General features: G+C 44.3%; 3 protein-coding genes across 6 annotated transcripts in view; 1 reads left to right on the forward strand and 2 right to left on the reverse strand.

Annotated features, from left to right (window-relative positions):
- Unc-115a (actin binding LIM protein Uncoordinated 115a) overlaps nt 1-24586 on the reverse strand; it is a 424168-nt gene that overhangs the window by 64581 nt on the left and 335001 nt on the right. The window lies entirely within an intron of this gene.
- Nucleotides 7976-12817, reverse strand: LOC119160916 (uncharacterized). 3 transcript variants are annotated; one of them, XM_075881670.1, is made up of 5 exons: nt 12603-12817; nt 11675-11788; nt 11466-11615; nt 11133-11201; nt 7976-10606 (listed from the first exon to the last, which is right to left on the reverse strand). In XM_075881670.1, exons 1-5 carry the CDS (start codon nt 12813-12815, stop codon nt 8426-8428), a joined length of 2727 nt encoding a protein of 908 aa, XP_075737785.1. In that variant the 5' UTR covers nt 12816-12817; the 3' UTR covers nt 7976-8425. The 3 variants fall into 3 exon arrangements, with proteins under 3 accessions (XP_075737785.1, XP_075737784.1, XP_037269086.2); XM_075881669.1 differs by having other exon boundaries at nt 7976-10609; XM_037413189.2 differs by lacking the exon at nt 7976-10606 and having other exon boundaries at nt 10917-11201.
- On the forward strand, nt 12954-19248 carry LOC119160915 (uncharacterized). The gene is made up of 8 exons (XM_037413188.2): nt 12954-13356; nt 14883-14995; nt 15081-15396; nt 16382-16518; nt 16675-16813; nt 17336-17410; nt 17555-17675; nt 19091-19248. Exons 1-8 carry the CDS (start codon nt 12954-12956, stop codon nt 19128-19130), a joined length of 1344 nt encoding a protein of 447 aa, XP_037269085.1. The 3' UTR covers nt 19131-19248.

Consider the following 24586-nt stretch of genomic DNA (forward strand, 5'->3'; position numbering starts at 1 on the left):
TCTCTCTTGGCGGAAAGGTTCGCCGGCAACCATTTCCTCCGCTTCCTTTCAGGTGCTGGTAAAGGGGCGCTTGCCCGGTGTCTTAATTACTCTGTGCGCGAATTGTCTCGCTGTTGTGATTGCGCCCTTACAGAAGGCGGGTAGGTTAAGCTGCGTTGTGATGCCATACGACAAACGGGAATGAACGCGAAGGTGTTGATGCCATCAGTGAAATTCCAGTGACTCGCACCATAATGCCTAAAACAGGCAACCGATCGGAACGGATGGTGCACACTACAGCCTAAGTAAACTCGCGTTGCATGCGCTGCCAGTTCTCATGGGAGTTGGTTATGGTACACTATGCTCTGAAGAAGACCCTAGTTTATTTCACTCTTCATCATTAGTGATCCGATCATTCGAGATTTCGTGCAGTACGAGGCTGCTCCTGTCGCGCTGGCATAAGTGTTGCAAACATGAATGCAGGTACACTAGTTACAACAGTGTATACATGACATATCTATGCTGCGACGTGAAATATTCTGTACAGTTCTCCATATTTTGACGTAAAAGTAAATGACGGCTGCACGCTTGCAAACAACGGAAGACCTTGCCGCAAGGCTATTTTTTGCTACGCCACCGCGTAGAGACGTAAAGCAACGGACGCCACAGAACACCTTGGACACCCAGTCAGGTACCTTTCTTCTCTGTAGAGCAGGAATGCATGCCATTCATTCTTTTCTGCACACGAACAAAGCCGCTGCTGCAAAAGCATTGCCCTTGAGATCTCTACTTATTGGCATTGTGTTGCACGGACTCCGAGATGACCATCGCTTTTGACATGTTGTGAAACATTTTTTGTTCTGCAAAACAAAATGCATACAATTCATACATACAACTCAACTACATATTGACACACCTCGATGGGCGCATGAAGAGGAAGAGGTAGAAGCGGTCTGGGTCACGAGCAGCTCGGTCGCCGGTTTCTGGCTCTGAGCTGTACCGATCTCAACCATTTTCCTGTAAATAAACGCGTTCCTTCGTCACAGTTGTGGTGGAAGGTGCTGGGTAAGCCAGCTACTGTCAAGCGAGACCGGAGAGCAGCCGTCTACTAACGACGGAACCGCAAGAGCACGAGCTTCGCCGCAGCCGTCGACTAGCGGGCTTGCCACCACTACCTCAAGATATGAACTTGGACGGAGACATCCAGCAGCCGGTCGCGAGGGCGCCGTCTTTCCACTACCGAGAGCCACGCACATTTACAGGAAAACCTGGCGATGACGTTGAAGAATGGCTCAGCCACTATCAACGGGTGAGCCGAGCCAATGGCTGGAATGCGGCCAGCCAGTTGTCCCACGTGGGTCTATTTCTCGATGGCAGTGCTTTAGTGTGGTTCGAGAATCACGAAGACACCTTGACAACATGGGACCAGTTTATGGAGGAGATCAAGAAGTGCTTTGGCGACCCTGCGACGAAGAAGAAACGTGCAGAGCAAATGTTGTCGCAGAGAGCTCAAGCTTGTGGTGAGACATGCAGAACCTACATTGAGGAGGTACTGAAACTGTGCAAATGTGTGGACACCAACATGACGGAAGAGGACAAGGTGGGCCACATTCTCAAAGGAATTGCGGAAGACGTCTACCACTTCCTTATCGGCAAGGAGAGTCTTGAGTCTGTGGCCGATGTGATTGGGCACTGCCGAACGTTTGAGGCCCTGAAGACTCGCCGCATCACTACGAAGTTCGGACGCCTTGCCAATGTTACGACCGTCGCCACTGTCGATGTGTGCCAAGACTCCGTGCCTACCGACCTTTCGTCAACGATTCGCCTCATTGTACGTGAGGAACTCCGTCGTCACCTTTACGCGCCCTTGAACGCCCGAGAACCACCGTGCGATACACCGTCCACAAGTATCAATGCTACGAGTTTCGAGGAGCGCAGCTATTCCAACCGCGGCCCTCAGCTAAGGGCTCCACCACCGGCGTCTTCTTATGTAGAGCCGCCTCATGCTCCCCACAGTCGTTACGGCTACAACAGCCATCCACCTCCTTTTGCGTCTCAGTGGGAACAGAGCGCCGCGTACCCTCAACATCCAGCGACGTTCCCTATGCCCCGTGAACGGCCCGTCTGCTACCAGTGCGGTGTTCGTGGACATATCGCCCGATTTTGCCCAATGCGACGTAATCCACGTTCGACATTCCCTCAGAGATCCGCGACGTTTGCACAACGAAGCCAACGGCCTGACTACACCTACTGGCCCCCCAACCCAACTGACGAGCGGCACGCCTACCAGCCGATCAACCGGAGTGATTCGCCCGGATCTGTGCGCAGCTTAACGCCGCCCACCACCCGTCCACCTCGGTCACCGTCTCCACGGCGCCGGTCACGAATGTCGTCTCCGCCACCGGGAAACTAGCCAGCGCGGCCGACGGAGGTGAGGTCGCTGGACGTACCGATTTTCATCAAAGAATGCCTCCACCAGTTTCTATGCTTCAGAATAAGGTTCAGGTACTTGTTGACGACGTTCCCACGATGGCATTGATAGACACTGGCGCAAGTGTTTCCGTGATGAGTTTAGTTTTTAAGCAACGACTGGGCCGTAAGGTTATGTTTCACTGGGACAAACCTGCCACATTTCGGGCAGTGAGCGGCGCATTCTTGCGTCCTGTCGGCGTCTGCACTGCGTCTGTTAGTGTTGCCGGTAAAACGTTCAAGGCGGAATTCACAGTACTGGCTCAATCAACGCATGACGTTATACTTGGCATAGACTTTTTGCGAGAGTGTCGTGCGACCGTGGATTGTGGAGCAGGTGAGGTTCTGTTGTCTACTCTCGCCCAGCAGCCTGATTGTGAGAAAGGTAACCTCACTGTAGCTAAAGATGTACTTCTGCCAGCGTGGTCCACGGCCAGCGTACAAGTGACCACTTCGGAAACCAACTCGAGTTTGAATTCACGTGACATAGTGATTGAGCCATTGCCTGTAGCTTGTCTCAAGAAAAACATCTTTGTACCACGGTGCATTGTATCTCTCGCAGACGAGACGGCTCAATTATGGGTGATAAACAGCTCACCCGAGTCGGTTGTACTACCGGCTGGTATGCGCCTTGCCCTGTTCGAAAAGCAGAGCAGCACCTGCATTGGAGCTTTAAGCGATCTTGAAAGGGCGGGTCCGGAAACTTCTGGTATGGAAGCTGAATTTTCAAAAATGGTTAGCAAGTCCATTTCCTCACAGAAGCGCAAAGACCTGGTTGCACTGCTGGCGAGACATGCTAAAGTATTTGATTTTGCACGGACGGTGCCTAGGGCTCAGATACCGACCACGCGCGCTCGTCACAAGATCGATACTGGCTCTGCTCATCCTCTCCGACAAAAGCCCTATCGCGTGTCCGTGTCCGAACGCAAAGTTATTGCTGAACAAGTTGGCGAGATGCTAGCCACTGGTGTAATTCAAGAATCGTCAAGTCCGTGGGCTGCACCTGTTATTTTGGTAAAGAAAAAAGACGGGTCCTGGAGGTTCTGTGTTGATTATCGGCGTCTCAATTCTATAACCAAGAAGGACGTGTACCCCCTCCCCCGCATTGATGACGTAATTGACTGCCTTCATTCAGCTTCCTACTTTTCTTCGGTAGACTTGCGATCCGGGTATTGGCAGATTCCCATGGATCCAGTTGATAAAGAGAAGACGGCTTTTGTAACGCCAGACGGTCTATTTGAATTTAATGTTATGCCGTTCGGCTTGTGTAATGCTCCGGCAACATTTGAACGCTATATGGATACCGTCTTGAGAGGCCTTAAATGGGAAATTTGTTTATGTTACCTGGACGATGTGGTTATTTTTGGACGAACTTTTGAAGAACATAATCATCGCCTTGACGTTGTTCTAACATGTTTGGAGAAAGCCGCCTTGACACTGAACTCAAAAAAATGTCGTTTCGGTGAACGGCAAACACTGGTTTTAGGACACCTTGTGGACAAAGCTGGTGTTAGGCCGGACCCGCAGAAAGTGGACGCCGTCAGCAAGTTTAAGCAGCCACAGTCTATCCGCGAGCTACGAAGCTTTCTGGGCCTATGCTCTTATTTTCGCCGCTTTGTACCTAATTTTGCTGAAAAGGCCCAGCCACTGACTGACTTGCTGCGCAAGGACGTCCCTTTCCACTGGACACCAAATTGTGAGTCAGCGTTTAAGCAACTAAAGTTCGCTCTCACTTCCGGGCCAATACTATGCCACTTCGATCCCTCTGCTTCCACGGAAATCCACACCGATGCCAGTGGAGTTGGTCTCGGCGCGGTGCTTATTCAACGACACAACAATGCTGAACACGTCGTCGCCTATGCAAGCCGGTCCCTGAGCAAGGCAGAGCGTAATTATACGGTTACCGAATTGGAGTGCCTCGCCGTTGTTTTCGCCGTACACAAGTTTCGCCCCTACATCTACGGTCGTCGTTTCTCAGTCATCACCGATCATCACTCTCTTTGCTGGTTGGTGAGCCTACGTGATCCATCTGGTCGACTTGCGCGATGGGCCATACGGTTACAAGAATTTGACTTCACGGTCCGCTACAAGAGCGGTAATCGCCACGCAGACGCTGACTGCCTGTCACGGCTTCCTCTACCAACGACCGAGTGTGAAGCTGATAATTTTGACGATTTTATCACAGCTATTGACTCTCATTTTCCTGACATCGCGGCTTTCCGGACAGCACAGCACGAGGATCATCCCAGTCAAAAAAAGTGAATGGGTCCAACTGGTCATACCAGTTCCCATGAATTGGTCCCAAATGGCATTAATTGGAAGCCAACTGGAATGCTGAACTTCAATAGGAAAGACCAATTGGACCTTATAGTTCCAATTGGCCAGTCCAATTGGTTCACCGCTGACCATTTGATCTCCAATTGGAATGCTTGTTAGTCCAATTGGCTGCCCACATTCCAATTGGAAAACCATTGGAACAGTGCATTCCAATTGGCCTCCCAATTGGCATCCCAAATGGTGTGCTTGTTGGTCCAATTGGTTGTACAACTACAATTTGGGAGAGTGTTGGAACATTGTTCTTTCAATTAAAATTTGTTTCATATACATAAAAGTTGATATTTGTTATTTACATGGCAACTTAATTTGCTATAGGCCAGGGCAGAATTCCAGGCTCAAGTAATTGTCATGATTCTTATATATTGGAGTCAATTGAGCCATGTATACATATTTTGAATTGAAAACTTCATTGTAGTGTGCATTAGGTTATGTTCTTCAGTCATTTATGTTCCTTATAAGCAACTTTTTTTTCTAGAGCTGTGGCGTTTACTATAAGGTACATTTTAACTCAAAACAGTGGGACAGTTATAGCATTAACAGTTAACATGAGTTTGAATATGGTACAATTAAAAATGCAGCTAGTTCTGCTGGTTTGTGACCTATAGCTGTGCTCATAGAAGCAGTACTTTCAGTCTCCTGCTGGGTGATTGCCTGGACAAAAATAGGCCCATTGCTACATGCAAGCTTCATCACTTGTTTTTGTCATTTTTTTTTCTTGGATATTTTGTGTAGACGAAGTAATAGTCACTGATGTGGGTATAAAATTAAAGGTTGAAGTTGGTGCACGAAAGCTGTAGTGCAAACGGAGTGTAAAAATCCAGCACAGCACACATGTTGTGGGAATTAGTCATATGCGAAGCAGTCAGCATGCGTCAGCCAATGCTGGAAATTTCATTTTGAGCCTTCAGCGTTACGAGGTGGATAGACATCTTTGTCCCAATTGATTAGCTCTGTGCATATTGTAGACTTTCCAGGCACATCAAGTACACTGACGCGTGAAAGGTAGCTTATGGCACAACATAACATCAGTGTTCCCATTGGAGCTTGCACTTCAGTTATATTACCATGAAGTGCATGCTATCGAGTGATGATGTGCTTATATACAGACAAGTGCAACCCTTGAATATTGCTCGCACAGTCCTAAGTGCACATATGTAAAGCTTATCACATTGATATAAAACAGGAAAGCCAACTCTGCAACTACTTTGTCCTGACAAGGTATTTTTCATTGTACAAGGTATCTTTCTAAAGTAGTTTGAAGCAGTGACTGAGTGGAGGCTGCCATGCAGAATTCCAGGGTTTGATTCTGGCTTCACCCACGATTTTTATTTTTTGCTGCCATCTGGATATTTCGCGACATGAGCTCATTCACACTGTTGTGTTAAGATTTCCAATGTCTGGGCTGATATAGCCTGTGAATCACTCACAGCTAGTGGTGTGTGAATAGTGAAATTTCATCTTTGATTCTAATGACGCCGAATAGTGGCCAAAATATAGAATACGTAACATTTTATTGAAAATTGAAAGGAAGAACAAATTAATGAAGTCAGCTTGTATCCTCAAGCACATAACGCAGTAAGTGAATGCTGCCGAATGACAACAAATTGTCCTATAATAATACTGTTGTCCTTCATCGTTCCAAGTGCTTCATGCCCAAAAATGGCAGCATTTCTTGCCTAATTATAGGTCTTGATATATCTTAATGGATAGACTATGCAACCTCTTTCTGCACAGTAGTGCTTTTGAAATTAATGAAATCACAGCAGTATAACCTTGGTGCTGTTTGTACAACAGAAGACAACCACGCATTTCCGAGAAAAGCTCGTGGCATTCCACCACAATATGTTTATTAAAATGGGCAAAAATACAACAAGTCCAGGCATAAGAACACTCAAACAAAACACAAAAATAATAATATGCATGAAATATATGTACATATGTAAAAAATAATACACAAATGCACAAAATTTGCACATAGTTGCATCTGAAATTAAATTACAAATTAACAGTGCACATAAAATTTCACAAGGTATAGCAACTTGAATGACATATGCCACTCTGACAAAACTGAGTGCCGAATACCCACTGCACACTGGCCATGACGTGCTTGCATTTAGGCAACTCAGACAATTTTAAGAGGTCAATGGATTTCCGTAAAATTTGCTGGTTAGCAATTTCCTTTACGTGACCTGCAGTTTCTGAGCATGCATGATCTTAGTTTTTCCTACGTTTAATTTAGTTTCAATAAAGTTCAATTGTTAGGCGGCGCTCATACTGTGTCCTCGTCCTGCGAGATGTCGTGTTCGCACCAAGTTTCAATGTACGGTCACTCACACCAGTGTCACTAGAGCTGCAATGCTGCTCATGTGCACAAACCCAGCTTGTAGTGCTATTATTTCACATAATGATGCCACAGAAGCATGGCTTTCATTATATATGTATCAAGAGTACAATGAGCAGCCACTGTACCTGCTTATGCAAACAAATGCACCAGTTGTTTTGCACTATCACTAGCACTCTTCCAAGGAAAATGAGCAAATGGAGAAAGCAGTGCCCCATAATCTCTTAGTGATTACACCTATGGCTTACTCAAAAAGGGCTAAAACACCTAAAATAGCTTGCTTAATTTTGAATGGCCTGGCAAAACAGAAAGAATTTACGATCGAAAACGATACATTCGAGAGTACACAAGAATATGTATACCTAGGACAACTACTCATGGGAGAACCTAACCACAAAAAAGAAATTCACTGAAGAATAAGAATGGGCTGGAGCACATTCGTCAGGCACTCTCAAATAATGTCAGGAAATCTGCCACTATCATTAAAGAGAAAAGTATACAACCATGGCATACTGCCAATTCGGATGTATGGTGATAAACCATGGAGAATAATGAAACAGCTAGAGCGAAAGCTGAGGACCACGCAGCGTGCAATGAAACGTAGAATGGTAGGAATAACAATGAGAGACCGGAGGATGGTAGCATGGCTAAGAGAACAGACAGGAGTTGCAGATGTCCTAGCTGACATCAAGCGAAAAAAATGGACCTGGGCTGGTCTTGTAATGGGCTGGAGCACATTCGTCAGGCACTCTCAAATAATGTCAGGAAATCTGCCACTATCATTAAAGAGAAAAGTGTTCACCAGACAACTGGTGAACAATAAGAGCAACAGAATGGTTACCAAGCGATGGTCAACACAGTTGGGGAAGGCAGGGAGTTAGACAGAGCGACATAATTCGGAGGTTCCCAGGAATAAAATGGAATTAGCTCGCACAGGATATGGTAAACTGGAGATCATTGGGAGAGGCCTTCAACCTGCAGTGGACTAACACAGGCTGAGAATGATGATGATGCCCCGCCGCGGTGGTCTAGTGACTAAGGTACTCAGCTGCTGACCCGCAGGTCGCGGGATCAAATCCCGGCTGCGGCGGCTGCATTTTCGATGGAGGCGAAAATGCTGTAGGCCCGTGTGCTCAGATTTGGGTGCACGTTCAAGAACCCCAGGTGGTCGAAATTTCCGGAGCCCTCCACTACGGCGTCTCATAATCATATGGTGGTTTTGGGACGTTGAACCCCAAATATCAATCAATGATGATGATGATGATGATGAATTAGGGAACATAGAATTGTCGAAGAAGACTACAGAGAAAGAGTGCTGGGAGGTGCACATACATATGAAACATTTTCCACATTGATTAATACACTAACACTTCTTATTTCTAGAGGCTGAATAATTACTGTAGGAGACTGTTTGAATAACACTTTGTGCACATGGTTAACGGTCACCAAGTCATACTTTACTGGTCGGCACCGAAGTTTCCAGACACATATGCATGTGTTATCACCACTTGAAATGATCTTTTCAATAATGGCAAATGATCCATCCAAGAGTTGAACAACTGAAGTATTAGTCTTTTTCTTTGACGCGTACAAGCAGTCTGTCAGGATTGAACCGTTTACCATCATTCTTCTGTACTTTACAGAGGGTGGCAGAATTTCTTGCTCAGGTGATGAACAGGCTGGTGGAATACAAGAACCACTTCCAAAAAAACGGGTGCCATCACTGCTGCTTTTGCTTTTGTGAGTGACCTTGGCATCAAAAGAATTGCAATACAGCACCACGCTAGGGCTGGCAGTCAGATCCTGCAGCTCCATTACAGTGTTTTCAATCTGCAGAACTCTACACAGCTGGTGTGGAATTCCATTTGCAGCTTTGATGGCCTCTTTGAGGCTCCCATTTCCCGATTCAAATGGAAATGCGGAATGTGCCCACAGGGGTCCCCAGTCGTGGATACTCTTGACAATATGTGTCAGCTGGTGCATGTTATATGTCATGAAAGCTTTTCCAAAAAGCATTTCTGAGCGCACATGAAACTCTAACAAGAGTTTCTCTGCTCTGTTAACTTCAGCAGTTTCGATACTGCGCTGCAGCATAATATGTAAAGCTTCCACCAAGCATGCCCAATGCTCAAGGTATCTTCTCTCCAGAATACCATGGAGCACTGGGATGCTGTAATATAGTATCCAATTCTCCAGCTCTTTAGCTTTCCACCATCTCCGCTCTTTTGTTGCTCGCGGCAATCTTTTCACGTCTCTCGGTGGCCTGATAGCCAAAAGCCTCTCATCGACCATGTTTTGCTTGCGACTGAGGGAGTAGGCATAACCTGATGACTCAAACCACAAGTCTAAAAACTGCCGTGCTACACCGAGTAAAATACAGTGCATGTAGTCAGGGACAAAGCCTGATACGATATTAAAATAGGGCAGGCCGATCAACGGAGATGCTGTTTTAACACCATTAACAGTCACACCTTCCCTAACTGCAGTCATCATATCTTCGACCATCTGGCTTTCAGTGCGCTCAGTGGGGTTCAATGGTTGAACAGGGTACTTAGTAGAACCACCAGCTCGTTCACCTTTCTGCAGACACCAGTTACATCCGAAATAACCATTAAATTGTGTGACACCTTGCATAGGTGCCCTGGCAACAGAGTCAACTGCACAACAAATGCAATAAGCTTTGTATGTCTGCAGTTGACCCTTCCGCTCCAACACAAAGCCATTTTCACTGAGGTGGCTCATTTCCTTTACAAATGTGTTCTGAAAAAGCTCCATATTTGGTTTCTCCTTCCAAAACCACAATGCCGCAAGGACGAGTTTTGACATTCTCTGTTCAGCTGGGATCTCATTAACAATTAACTGAATAGGCCAAATGGACGTGCCACTTGATTTGAACAGCGGTGTGCCATCGGCATTTAGGGTGAAGGTGATTCTGGGCCCACACTGCTGTGTTGAAGCTGCGAATTTGTGGTACATTTCACCATCACATAGATCACCCAGTGAGCCATCATGGTGAAGTGGCTTTGTTAGGTCAAGGAGTGCACAGTCTTTCAACAATCTTTGCAACTGTGATTCCACATCAAGAGTCACAAAAAAAGGCATATCAGATAGACTGGAAACACTCGTTCTGTGCCCACACTGTATGCACTGAAAAGAGGCATTTGTTTCAGCATTTTCTATATGTGTGAAGCATTTGGGGCAAAAACAATAATATGTCATGGTTGTGCCAGTTTTGCTCAAAAGTTTGGAGAGCTGGTACCGTGAATCAGGCAATATTGGATGTTCGAAAATTCTGTTAATAAGGTCCAACATGCTGGTCAGCCCAGTGAATGACAAATTATTTTTCACAGCGTGCTTCAGCACCATGAGGAGAATGTCACCTCTGGACAAAACCACTCTTTCAGTGATAACATCAGTAAATAACTCTCCAAACTGCGACTTGCCACCATGACTCGGCCCCGTGGGACTGTTAGGCATTTGCTGCTGAAAGGAGAAAAGAAATAATTGTTCAAAATGGCAGCACTCGACTGAGACTTCACAATTAATTATCCAAGTCAGCTAGAAATCGATCCCTCTTTTCTCGACAAATGATGCCATATATCCCAATTTCTGTGCCACATACCCACGTCCATGACGGTTGGCTGATTTGCTGCATATAGTTACCGTGGCCGCCGCGGGATGCCGCCATGTACCCCCCTCCCTCCGTGCACTTGTGATTACACTGACAGTAAGCCACGCATTTGAAGAAAAACAAGAAGGTGCTCAAGGTCATGATGCACAATGATAAAGGGGCACATGTTCTTGCCCCCTTGTCATCCCCCTCCCTGCACTGCTTTCACAAACATAGCGCTGTGTGTGTGTGAGCCTTCATTGTGTCTTCGTTTTCAGTGAGCTCTTACCGTTCATAAATTCTGCATTTCCAATGCCTAAACAAGCTAAGTGATCCCCCAGCAGTTAATGACATCAGCCATGTTTGTGTAATTTTTGCAACTTCCGATGGACCTACCATGTCATCTTCTGAAGGCAGCTCTCCAGGATCATGTTGCTCTGAACCATCCTCATCAGACATGGACAGCTGCAAAACAAATAGAGCAGAGAAAACACAAAAACGATGAAACCAAGAGAAAAGGGAACTCGTCAGAGATCGGCACCACCTCGACGTGTGACAAAGCCATGTTCGATTTTTAGTGCAAAATCTGCAATGACACCACATATGGAGACACAACAGGCACAAGTGCTGTCATGCCTCTGCGATGTCACCGCATATTACTAAATACTCCGAACAACCACTTCTGTTATACAAAAAAATACCCACATAAATATAGATATGTGTGCATACCTCTTCATCATTTAGCAATGTGTCATGGGAAACCATCGGGTTGGCATGCTGTGGCCTATCATTGGTTGCTTGCAGTTCTGGAGTAGTGGGACTGACCGGAGCAGATGTCACCCTGGAGGCTGCTGTGCTACAAGCATCGCTTGAAGTTTCCTGCAAGAAAACAGCTTATTAATAAAAATGCACTTAACGTCTCGAACATACTACCTCACCTGTTCATCCTCACTACTCAACGTATCAGTTCGAAGTATGCCATTTATATCTGTCGAGACTGAAGCTTGTCCTGCTGCTTCATCATCAGACGAGGATGTGTCCATAGGCACCTCCTGAATGCGAAGAAGTATCTTAGACATATGTGCACGCCTTAAGTCGAAGCTTTACTGTGTAAGCTCCTATCTAATGTATCGTAATAGAGAAAGGTTTTTGTTTGTTTTTGAGAATGACAGCATCAGTTCTCATTGGGTTTGTTGCATTTAAACCCAATGCTAATAATAATATTGGGTTTACTTAGACAAAAACTTAACTCAATGACTGACTCAGCAATGACAAGTGACATCACAATTTTGCTAATAACAAACCCAAGGCACGCAAAATCGATTAATTACGCATTAATGTAAAATATAACTAACCTGTAGGCAAGATATTCGCAAAACTCCTGCGAACATTGTTACCATTTTACGTAAGCCGTGAATTCAGACAGAAAAGTCCGCTTTAAATGTTCTAACAGATGCAATGTACTGAACTGCTACAACTGCTTTCAATGCCCTATTAGAGATTTGTTAAAAAAAATTTTAAGTCAATGTTAAAATCGGTTACAATGACCCGCTCAAATAGCGGCTGCCATTCACAGCCGCTTTATTTGTACTCAAATGTCGCAGCAATACCAGTTTGCTCACTACCAGTTGTTCACTAAACAGTAATTTACAGCGTGGTTCGGTACCGCCAAGCGAGCGATATCTGCCGTCAATATTTACGTTCACCCTCGGCAACTACATGTGCGGACAAACGCAGGTTGTTCGCCCACACAAACTGTTGTTAATACGCTAGGCGTGTTATGCGAACCAAGACATGCAGTCTCGTGTGAGTCTTGAACACCAGCGCCAATTGAAGGCGTTAGAACAAAAACAAAGGTAAACTTACACGCTGTTGGCAACCCCTCTCAGTACTTCTCGGTAGCACAAAGTCCGATCCATGGTTGATATATCGTTTATATGGGCCTCTCTTCTTTCTCTTTGGAAGTTGATACATTATGACCGCATTAGACGATTTGTTGGTGCACGTGTGGATGCTCCTCAGATTGTTGTTGAGCGCACAACCGAACACCACTTCAGCACAACGGCAACCATGGCACATCCTGACTGGTCAGCGTCACAAAAGATGTCCAGTTTCGTATTTCAATATTTCATTTATTACTGTAATATCTGTACATCTGGTAAACCAATATATACTCATAAAACCTAAATAAAATGGACATATTAATATTGAAGTCATATGCGTCTATGTAGCACGATGTGTTTACGTGGAAACCTGTATCTGCCAGTCGGCTTGAAGTACGAGCTCGCGGCTCGCGCGTACGTTTACATTCAGCACGTGCAACGGCAGTCTGACCGCTGGCCGCAGATTTGCGTGCGATCCTGCGAAGTGATCATTCGGCTGCGTATCCTCTTTGTGTTTTTTTCGTGCACTAACGGCACAGTGTACTGCAGAATGATCACGCACGCTAAAGTACGTTACGAAGACGATCGGAAACTTGCGATTGTGGATGTTGGCGACATCGAAAACTTCAAACCAGAGCACGCGAAGGACTTCAAGTCCAAGTTCTTCTATTCTGTAAAGTGGACCGATCCGGACGGGACCTCTGATTACTACCGGGCTCGGATCCTAGCTTTGGGAGGTAAGCTCTTCGTTTGCGACCCTGGCACACATTTATTTTGCCTTGTCAAGTTCAACATTAAGTGCATTTTTGTGTTCCGCGGTGCGCATATGCCTATCGTTGATGCTATCCGGTGCGTGCGGTCGGTCGGCAGGTATAATTTGATTAATGAAACATAATTTTGTCTTGAAATGAGCGTAGTTCAAATATAGTCTTGCAACTTCCGTTATTTATAAATAGGCCTAATGAAGCTAGTGTATAAAAATTACTATATATACTCAACTGTCTTTTGCGCTCTTGCAAATGCAATTAATATGCCTAAAACTTGTTGCTAAGTGAGATGGATATCTAAGGGATCGCCTTTCTTTCTATTCTTCATGCGGTACAGCACAACTCGATAATATTCCTTAAAATGTATGCACTGATCCAGATCATAGACCCCTCTCCTCCAACTTTTGACGCTATTGTCTGCGAAGCTTCCAGCGTACGGCACGTGGCAAACTTGTTGAGTCCTTCCCAGCTGCCTTTATGTTTTCAGAATACAGTAAAAGCTCGTTAATTCGAACTCGAATGGGACTATAAAATTGTTCGTATTAAGTGGAGTTGAAAAATTGCGCAGGCGCTAGAATGAAGACATTGTTCCACACTGTGTGGAGAACCCAGAGAAGCCACCTCTGGACTCGTTCCCGCAAACTAGGTGATACTACATGTTTGTGGCAGGTAATTTCATAAATTAAATTCAGGCTGTGACAGCAAGAGAATTTATTGATCAGTCAGTGATACACCAGAAACAAGCATAGACTACAAAGAACAGACTACAAAGAACACAGGACAGAGTTTAACAGAACGAGTGCAACCGTCAAGTGGTCTTATTTTCATGCGTAGTGAATAATAAGGCTAGTTGATGCTTGCGCTCAGTCTGTAAAACTGCGTTCTTTGTAGTAGTCTTCATAGCGGCGCCCTTCCATAAGTGCATTCAACTATTATGTAGGTCAAATAAAATAATTATTTTTGATCATCTGTGTTCATGCAATAATCATTAATTCATTATCTTCACCATAGCAGTCAGATCCCCCCTCCCCGAAATAAAAAAAAAAAAGGAACCAGGATTTGCGTGTATATATATATGTATATATTGCGTATTTGACCTCTCCTTACACAAATGCATATACGCAAACATCTAGAGCTCAGTTATACAGTATATACAGTAGTCTTATGCAAAGACAGTTAATGAGCACATGTTTTATGGTTGTGATACTACGCACATATATATTCTCCCTGCTTCTGTTTAAGGCTTACATGCATATAGAGCATGAACTTTTTTAATATTGAAACAAAGACTACCGGAAATTTCAAGGATCCTTTCATATAAGTAGAAGGCTTATTTAAGTGTACACTTAGCATAATATTCCTTCCCACTTAATCTGTTGTCACTCTTCTGTGTTTTTCTTTATACTTGCAGTGCAGCCTAGTCGCACATCCATGGCTTATAATGAAATTATTTCCTCGTAACATTTTTCAATGTGTACGACCTCAATATTTTCCAGAATCTGAAGACGACTTGGAGGGGGAGGGAGGAAGCCGGCAGAGGCCTAGGTTTGAAAAAATGGCTTATTCACCTGACGGCGGAAGTGAGGATGAAGATGATGTCCAGCCAGAGGTACTTGTTTATGCAGTGCCATATCATTCTTTATGCATTGCACAACTTAAACAGCCTCATAAGACATTTTTTTGTTTGTGTACAGCGTCCCGTGAAAAAGCCCTCTGGCCCAAAACAGGAGCTCTTGGACATGCTGAAGAGAAAAAAGGATGACATCTGCCGAAAGGAGGAAACAGCTACAAAGAAACAAAAAAAGAGGGAGACCTATGACGATAGGGGCAGCCTAGTCAGTGAGCTCAAGAACAAGCTACAGAGGCTTGAACAACTGATGGATAGAAAGAGCAAAAAAATAGAGCAGCTCCAAAACAAGAATAACACATTAGAAAAGGAGGCCATGGAGCTGAGGCGGCTTAATGTGAGGCTGCAGGAAAAAATTCTGACAGCCTTAGATGAAGGCAAAGGTATGGAATTCGGCTTTTCGTAGTTTTGTGGCTTCTGTGGCTGCTATGTACGTAGACTTATTTGTAATTTGTATGCCAGTAGCATGGTCACACATTTTTTTTTTTTTTTTTCAGGTTTGGGGGGGAGGGGGCACTCAGCTATGCTTTATGTATGTTTATGCATGCATTTGTATGCGCGTTTATACACATGCCAAACTGAAATTTCAGGGGGGGGGAATTATGGGCTTCCTTAAATTTAAAGCTATTCCTTACAATTTCAAACCACAAAATCGAACGAAGTGATGTTTGTGCATACTACCATGTTTACACATTCTTACGATAAGGAGCGAGTTTGCTTATTTAAGAAAATTACAAAAAAATATAGGGTATTGCAGTTATAACATGAGCTCGCCATCCTATGTTGGAGAGCTTCTCTTCTGACCAGTGGTGACGACCTTGCATAGGACCACAAAAGGCTTTTCAAGTCAGCGGAGCATGAAAGAATTTGTCGCACTTCTTCATCACCCAACAACTATATGCTCATTTACGCCTTGATGCCACTGCCTATGATTTTCGAATATCTTTGGACAGTTTATTGTTTTATTGTTAAGCAAATCCTTTTGCATTTTCTTCATGTTTTACCAGGCAGTGGTTGCATGTGCAAAACATTGCATAGATCCAACACGTCCATTGTCACTTAGAATGCTCTTTGAAGGTGCTTTGAAACAAAATAATAAAATTGCTGTTTTATGTGTAGCCTGGTTTCACATCTAATATGAGGTGCATTCTCAAATTGTTAGTTACAAAAAAAAAAAAAAAAGAAAAAAACTCAAGTTAATACAATACTTGCATTTGGTACAATTTCTTTGATGTAGCTATATTTTGGGTGAGAGCCTTGATATTGAAACTCATATGTTTTGAATGTTGATTGCTGACAATGCTGTCTTCTTAAAGTGACTTGAGTTCTGCTGTTTGTAGTGAGCCTCGCTTCATGTTGATGGTGCAGGCAACAGTAGAGCTGCGTGCTCAATTAAGAGCAAACCGGAGCACTCAAGGATGGAGCTCATAGATATTGACATGGATGTGATTCCAAGGGAGACAACACCGCCACCAGATGATTGCCCAAGAAAAGAGAATGCCACGGTAATGTGCATATCTAAAGGGCAGCTTCAGGAATTTTTAGTTTTGCATACAGTTGTCGTTGTAGGTGAAATTTTTTTTGTGCTTGCTTAACTGTAAATGCTGCTTTTTCAGATGGTTGTTATGATTTTTTTTTTGCAATACATTCCTCTGATGCAGGTGGACATTGGCAGTGGCCTTCGAATAAATTCTTGTGCGTGGAGTCACATCCAGGGCCATCAAAAGGATTCTCTTTTTGTGAAAGACCTGCTTCTTGGAATTTGGCCAAAGGAGCAGCTGAAAAACCGCTCTTTGCAAGGTATGTTGCTGTTCTATAGATTTTTTTTTTTATAACGACAAAGCTCTTTAGGCTAGCCTTATTCTGTTCAAGGCAAAGAAATTCCTAGGTGGGTATGTGCCACAGGAATTGGCCAATCCCCAATGCAAGTTCAGCAGGTGCAAGTGTTAAATGAAAACTGCTTGACGGAGTGGAGCATGTCAAACATGGGAGAGGAAGAAAGAGAACTAAGAGGAGTAAAGGCATAAAATGATCGAAAGACTAGACTCGGAGAAAGAGATAGAAAAGCAGAGAGCAAGACAAAGAGAAACAGGAAGAGAGTGAGAGACATAGATAGAGGAAGTAATCAGTAGAGAGAGAAAGGAAGGGAAGAAAGAGCAAGAAAGAAACCGAGAAATTAAAAGGAGCAACAAGGAAGGCTGCCCCGCTCCGCTGTTTCTTCAGGCTTGGCACCACTAATGCGAAGCTGCCATAATTTTTTTTAGCGCTGTGAACTAGAAGTAGCAGTATTATAGTTAACCACTGTTCATTTGTGTCTTGCAGGAAAGCGGTGTCCACGATTTCCGGATCGGCCTGCAAAAACTCCACTGACGCCTTGGAAAGTGGAAGTGATGCGGGGTAAGTGTCCATGCTTTTTAAGATATTTTGGTGTAGACTGTCTTTGTTCATTCTGCCTCAGACCATATTCTTATAGACTCCATTTTTGTTTAAGAACTGTTTCTTCTTGCCAGTTAGTGATGCCCTGTGAACCTTTTGTTTTAGATTGTTACAGACGGCGACTGCAGCGCCAAGGTATTCCTGAAAACCTTGTGCCTGCTGCACTCAAGCAGCTAAACCATTTTGTGGTGGAGAAGCTGGCAGACCTTGAGAGGATGGCAAAACGGTGAGATGCAGTTGTAAATGTGTTTTGATGAATTTCAGGAAGGTTCTTGTATGTAGTTTTAAATGACATGCAGCCTTGTAAAAAAAAGTGTTCAAAGCATCATACTGATTAAATGCCATGCCAGTGCATTTACTCACACCTGTGAAGTATGTGTGAGATCATGTGGTAAAAACTAGTCTTGAGCTCCTAGCACATCAAGTTAGCACTTTACTCACATCTGAGCAGGCCCAAATTCTAGGCTGACCCCCTAAGGTTTGAAGCCAGAAAAAAGAAAAGAAAATGTTACCTCAAATGTAGACCCAGCAGGAAAACGTTTACAGTATGCAAAAAACTCAAAACACATACAGTAGAACCCAGATATATATATAGAGCCATAAAGGAGATTGCAAAATAGTTTGATATGGCAGCAAAGCAGACAACTCGTCCAGCTTTCTCCTGTGTGTGTTTGTGTGTACAATGATTCTCTGCTGAACAGTGCTGTTCTCTTGAAACCCGGCGCCTGCTACAATGTGTAGCCTGCTATGTATGGTCACAATATTACTGCACTGGGACCCCTTTCCGTGCTTGTTTACTATGTCAGTGTCTGTGCAGTAACATTTTCTTGTGCGTAAGCGTTCACTTCTGACAATAAGCGGGTGTTGCGTGCATCATTTTGGGCCAATGTGGCGGCTATGCTTTTTTGTGCAGTTAAGGCGGTTTTAGCTATTCCACCATGGCACCAACGCATTTGGGTTGTTGCATATTAGCAGTATGCAGTAAGTTTAAATGGCGCTGTGCCTTACATGCTGCTAAACAGGTAGTCGAAAATGCCTAGTGCAATAGGGCTGTCGGCAATCCGTTGCACTCTCATGTTTGTCAGTGGCTGCTATCACATTTGCAGCCATCGCCACATGTGCTTAAGTCTTAATCGATGGCCAGCCGGTGCGTCCAAATGAAAATGTGAAATATTTTGCACAGTACAGCATGCTACTGGCCACACCTAGAGTTGCGGGGTGCACCTTGAATCAACAAGCTTATGAGCCTTGATGGCATGATCAATCCATGGTTATTATGCTGGTGGAAACAATTACTGCTATCACTCAACTGTAACAATTTTTTAAGTACTCAAATATAAACCAACCCGACAGTATTTGAGTTTGAGAAAGACTATTGGCCTAGATTTGCGTAAATATGATACACACTCTGCCTACAGCAATAAGCAATGTCATTACCTATCCCTAATATTCTGACAGGTCCATTTCTAAGGATAGTTCTGCAGCAGGCTACCATTGAAAATGTTGCAAAGGGCCAGCTCTCATGCCTTGAAGTCGTAGTGTGGTTCAAGCACCACAATGTCGTTGCATCATGTGTATATGTAACATTAGCGATGTGAACTTGTAACTTTCATGCACTTGTGTATTTTTCAACACTTTCAGGGAGAAGGACAACCTTAAGCCACAGGAAAGCTGTGAATAAGGCCAGCAAATTCCAAGGTCAAGAGTAAGCCGTGCCTGCAAATTTGGTCTAGTCATTTTCCAGTCAACTTTTGCAATACTTGTACAAGTAATAAATTATTGTAAATCAAGTACCTTCATTTTATGGTTTTTATTTTATGCATGTGCAATACACATCACTCACGACCAAGCATACCGGATCATTTTGGTCAGGATGAACATTTTTGCTTTAACAATTTGGTGTGCTCTTTGCCCATGTATTTCAGCCAAACACCAATTTGTAATGGAAGAATGTTAGGTTCAAGCTAGACCAAGCTAGAAGTTCACTTCAAATGGTTGACCAGTTGCACACCAGCCAGCTCTAACTGGATGACCATGTACATTCAACTGGCTGACCAATGGCGCACCAATCAGCTTCAATTGGATGACCTGTTGGCACCAGTTGGCTTGAACTGGATCACCACATGTTTTCAACTGGTTAACCATTTGGGCACCAGTCAGCTTCTATTGGATGACCTGTTGGGTGCCAGTTCACTCTAACTGGGGGACCATACGTTTTCAACTGGTTAACCAGTTGGACACCAATTCACGTGAGCTGGTTAACCGGTTGGCTTTAACTGGATCATTATGTGTTTGACTGGCTGACCAATGGCGCACCAATCAGCTTCAATTGGATGACCTGTTGGCACCAGTTGGCATGAACTGGATCACCACATGTTTTCAACTGGTTAACCATTTGAACACCAATTGTCATTGACTGGTTGACCAATTGCACTCCAGTATCTTTAATTGGATGACCATATGTGTTCAACTGGCTAAACAGTTGAGCACCAGTTGGCTTTAACTGGATCACCATACGTGTTCAACTGGTTAACCAATTGGGCGCCAATCAGCTTCTATTGGATAACCAGTTGGCTTTAACTGGATAACCATTTGGACGCCAATTTACATTGACTGGTTGAATAGGTGGACACCAGTTATCTAGAATTGGTTGACCAATTGGACACCAGTTAGCTTTAACTGGTTGCAGTGAAAAGAAAGCTGGGCACCAATTAAGATTCGGTTACGTCCAGTTAAATATAATTGGAAAACCAATTGGCCACCGGCACTGTCCAAATGGTTCACCAATTGGACGTAAACTGGTCTACCAATTGGATATAATTGGTACGCTCCCAACTGGTGGCGAAATTCCAATTGGTCGAGAACCAATTCGTAGCAATTGGTATTTGTCCAATTGGACCCATTGATTTTTTTTGACTGGGTTGTGTGTAGTGTGATCTGTATACTGTTGGCCAATTTCCAATTCTCGGTTTGACAACATGCAGTGTTTTCTGTCTGCCTATCCCATAGGCGCTGCCAGCACGCCCTGAGCTCCCGTCGTAGAAATGGTTTCAGATCAAGCGCAGGGACAGCTACAGATGTATTGGCGCCAGTGTTGTCTTGAGCAGATGCGGCCAGCTGATCTGCCAATACGTTTCCAGCGATTTCGCTGTGCCCCGGCACTTAGCAGACTACAACATGTCATTTAAGAGCGTAGATAGTGAATAACAGAAAGTACAAGGACAGAATTTTTATGTTTTCCCAGAGTTTTCAGAGCCGTCACTACGCTCAGCTAATGTCTGAAAATTACCTCGCATTGTACTTGTAGTTTCTTAATATGCTTGACAGTCACAGATACCGCGTGAGCCTCTGCTGTGAAGATGCTTGTTTCGGAGTGCAGAATACCGAAGTTGGAGAAAGATGGGCCAACAGCTGCATAGAACACACCAGTGTGAGACTTCGAACCATCTGTGAAAAATTCTGCGCAAGTGCACTTGTGTTGGAGTTCGAGGAAGTGCGTGCGGATATGTACACAAGGTGCGCGTTTAGTGACTTCAATGAAAGATAGATCGCAGTCTATAACTTGCCACTTCCATGGTGGCAGATATACTGCTGGAGCGATCAGACGTTCTAAAAGTGCCACAGTTGTTTCCTCAGCGAGCCTCCTGACACGAAGTGAGTAGAGCTGTCTCAGCGAAGGACGATTATTGAACAAGGTACAGTTGGACAGATCATTAATTCTGGAGTGAGCAGGATGTTCCTCATCAGCGTTAACCTTAAAATAGTATGTAAAAGACAGGTAACATCTCTACAGGTGGAGCGACCATTCATTTGATTCTACCTACAGACTCTCTGCGGGGCTAGTTCGAAAAGCACCCGTAGAGAGGTGGATGCCTAGATGATGGACAAGGTCGAGAATCTTTAAGGCTGATGGTGTAGCAAACTGATACATTATAGCACCGTAATCTAGGCATGTGCGTACGAGGCTTTTATATAAATTCATCAGACATTTCCTGTTACTGCCCCATGTAGTTTGTGATAACACTTTCAAAATATTCATGGTTTTTAAACACCTGTATTTTAAATGCTTGATGTATGGGATGAAGGTTAGTTTTGTGTCTAATATTAGGCCCAGCAACTTTTGCTCTGTCTTCACAGACAGACCATGCAGGTCAATCTCGGGATCGGGATGAACGCCCCTCTTTCGGCAGAACAAGATGCAGGTACTCTTTTGCGCGTTCAGTTTAAAACCATTCTCATCTGCCTATTGAAAGACCTTGTTCAAACTTAATTGAACCTGACGTTCACACACTGAGAGGTTACAGGACTTAAAACCGACCTGCACGTCGTCAACATACGTACAGTAAAACATATTTAGTGGAATAATGAGGCGCAAAGAGTTTATTTTGACTATAAAAAGTGTACAACTCAATACTCCTCTTTGCGGCACTCTTGTTTCTTGAACAAATGTGCGGGACAACACAGTGCCCACTCGAACATGGAATGTCTGATTAGACAGGTAGCTTTCGATTATTTTCAACATTCTGCCCCGCACCCCTAGGTGTGACAGGTCTCTGAGTATGTCAAAGTGCCACGTAGTGTCACAGGCGTCCTTCATATCGAGAACACTGACAGAAAGAATTGTTTATGAATGAAAGCATCACGAATTTGTGCCTCGATACGGACAAGGTGGTCAGTGGTCGACTGAGCCTCTCGAAACCCACACTGGTATGGGTAGTAGACCATTAACTTCAAGGAATTGAATCAAGCGCCTGCTAATCATTTTCTCAAAGACCTTGCAAAGACAGCTGGTTAATGCTATTGGCCTGTAGCTGGAAACTGAGGCTGGGTCCTTGCTTTGTTTTCGAATTGGGATAACGATAGCTTCTCCAGTCTGAGGGTAGCTCGCCGGAAAATCATATCGCATTATACAGGGAGAGGAGGGCTTTCTGGGTTTCAGTGGGCAGGTGTTTTAATATTTCATATGCCACACGGTCCAGGCCTGGGGTAGATTTATTGCAGCAGATAAGTGAGGCTTGTAGTTCAGCCAAACAGAAAGGTTCATTGTATGCCTCATGTGTTGTAGATTTGGGCTCTAATCTCTATTTTTATATTTTGCTTTTGTATCGTCGGAATGCTGGACTGTAATGGAACAAGCTGGAGACCTGTTCGAAGTGTGCACCAAGGGAGTTCGCTTGGTCTTCCAAACTATTGCCTTGTGTGTTTACTAGAGGAAGAGTATGTGGTTCTCGTCCTACTACCCTATTGACCATTCTCCTGACTCTTGCTTCATGTGTATATGTAGTGATTCCTCATAAAAACCTCTACCAGCTCTCCCTCCTGGCCTGTCGACACATTCTCCAGGCTTGGGACTTGGTGTTTTTTAAATTGATAAAATTTTCAGTGGTCGGAGAGTCTCGAAGCAGTCTCCATGCTTTCTTTTGTTGTTTGCGAGCATTTCGGCATTCACTGTTCCACCAGGATACTCGTCGTTTTCTGCCCAGTCCAGATGTTTGCAGAATGCACTTAGTTGCAGCTTCAATAACAAAAGCAGTAAAGTATTGTACAGCTGCATCTAAGCTAGAACCGCATATGTCAGTCCAATTTAAGCTAGCAGCCTTGCAAAACTGGTCCCAATTGGCTTTTTCAATCAGCCATTTGGGAACCTATGAAGGACTTTCATTTGGTACTGCTGAGCTCAGAACTACAGGATAGTGGTCACTTTGAAAAGGATTATTAATGACCTTCCAGTAAAGTAGTGGAAGAAGCGATGGAGATACAATGCTTAGGTCGATTGACGAGTAGGTATGGTTAGTGAGGCTATAATATGTTGCCTCTTTCCTATTGAGGAGATACGCGCCTGAGGAGAAAAGAAACTGTTCAATCAGATGACCTCGTGCATCACAGCACGAGTCACTCCACAGACTGTGTGTAAAATCTCCAAGGAAAAGATACAATTCTGGAAGTTTATCAATTAACGCCTGGAATTCTTGTTTACTAAGTTGGTGCTGAGGAGGTATATAAATAGAGCAAATTGCGACCAGTTTAATCAAGATAACGGCTCAGACGGCTACTGCCTCAAGAGACGTCTGAAGTGGTAAATGTGTACAGGCAGTTCCTGGATCCACAACAATGGCAACACCACCGGATGACGTGACTGAATCATTATGATCCTTTCAAAACATAGCGTAATAACGTAGAAAGTTTGTGTGTTTCGGTTTCAAGTGTGTCTCTTGTACGCACAGCACTCTTGCTGTATGTTTGTCTAAAAGCTCTTGAATATCGTCGAGGTTTTTCAGCAGTCTTCTGACGTTCCACTGTATTATTTGTGTCATTGTTAATCTGTGTGGTGCTGTGTGTACAAAGGTGTAGTCTTACGTTACAGGGTCCTTAGGAGACCCTGTAAAGAGCTGCGCCTCTCCTTCGGCGTCTCGGGCGCCGGAGTAGTCGTACTTGTATCCATCGCCTCTTGTGAGGTGGTGGATGGTGCCTGCTCAACAGACCTGTTCACAAAACTTTCGTACCCAACTACACTTGCAGTGGTCCAAGGTCCGGCAGATTGGGGAGTCTGCTGACCCTGTTTGTTAGGTGGCGGAGCAGTACTGGCTGCTCCAGCCGGGGGCGCTTGTGGCGCACCCGCAGTCTCACTCTGTGCGACTTTTGCAGGCACGGAAAGATGCGGCGCGGCGCTCCGGCGCGTCACATCGTCGAAGGAGGGGCTGGACTGATGGATGGAGAACCATTTACGTGCTTCTTGAAAGGACAGATTGAACTTCACTTTAATCTCTAGGATATGTTTTTCTTTCTTCCAGATTGGGCACGATCTCGAGTAGGCAGCATGGTCTAATTCACAGTTCGCACAGCATGATGTGTTTGAAGCACACGTATCTGATGTGTGCTCGTTAGATGCACATTTTGCACAAGTAATGCGCCCTCTGCAACTTTGTGACCCATGTCCAAAGCGCTGGCACTTGAAACATCTGGGAGGGTTTGGCACATAGGGCCTGACACAGAGCTTGCAGTAGACAGTTTCAATTGAATCAGGTAAGTCACTGGTACCAAAGGTGATGATTATTTGTTTTGTGGGTGTTTCCTTTTTGTCTCGTTGTATAATTATTATTTGGACCTTGACTACATTCTGGTCTTGCCAGCGTTCCA

Source organism: Rhipicephalus microplus, chromosome X (genome assembly GCF_043290135.1).
Source record: "Rhipicephalus microplus isolate Deutch F79 chromosome X, USDA_Rmic, whole genome shotgun sequence".
Lineage (NCBI taxonomy): Eukaryota > Metazoa > Arthropoda > Arachnida > Ixodida > Ixodidae > Rhipicephalus > Rhipicephalus microplus.

Excerpts from the sequence above, each read along its gene's own strand:
- LOC119160915 (XM_037413188.2), top strand. The coding sequence starts at position 12,954 with ATGCGTCTATGTAGCACGATGTGTTTACGTGGAAACCTGTATCTGCCA. Across the intron at positions 16,519-16,674 it reads CAAGAAAAGAGAATGCCACG|GTGGACATTGGCAGTGGCCT; the intron begins GTAATGTGCATA and ends CCTCTGATGCAG. Across the intron at positions 17,676-19,090 it reads CTTGAGAGGATGGCAAAACG|GGAGAAGGACAACCTTAAGC; the intron begins GTGAGATGCAGT and ends CAACACTTTCAG.
- LOC119160916 (XM_075881669.1), bottom strand. The coding sequence starts at position 12,815 with ATGTGCCATGGTTGCCGTTGTGCTGAAGTGGTGTTCGGTTGTGCGCTC. Across the intron at positions 11,789-12,602 it reads AGAGGGGTTGCCAACAGCGT|GAGGTGCCTATGGACACATC; the intron begins GTAAGTTTACCT and ends CTTCGCATTCAG. Across the intron at positions 11,202-11,465 it reads CATTGCTAAATGATGAAGAG|CTGTCCATGTCTGATGAGGA; the intron begins GTATGCACACAT and ends TTTGTTTTGCAG.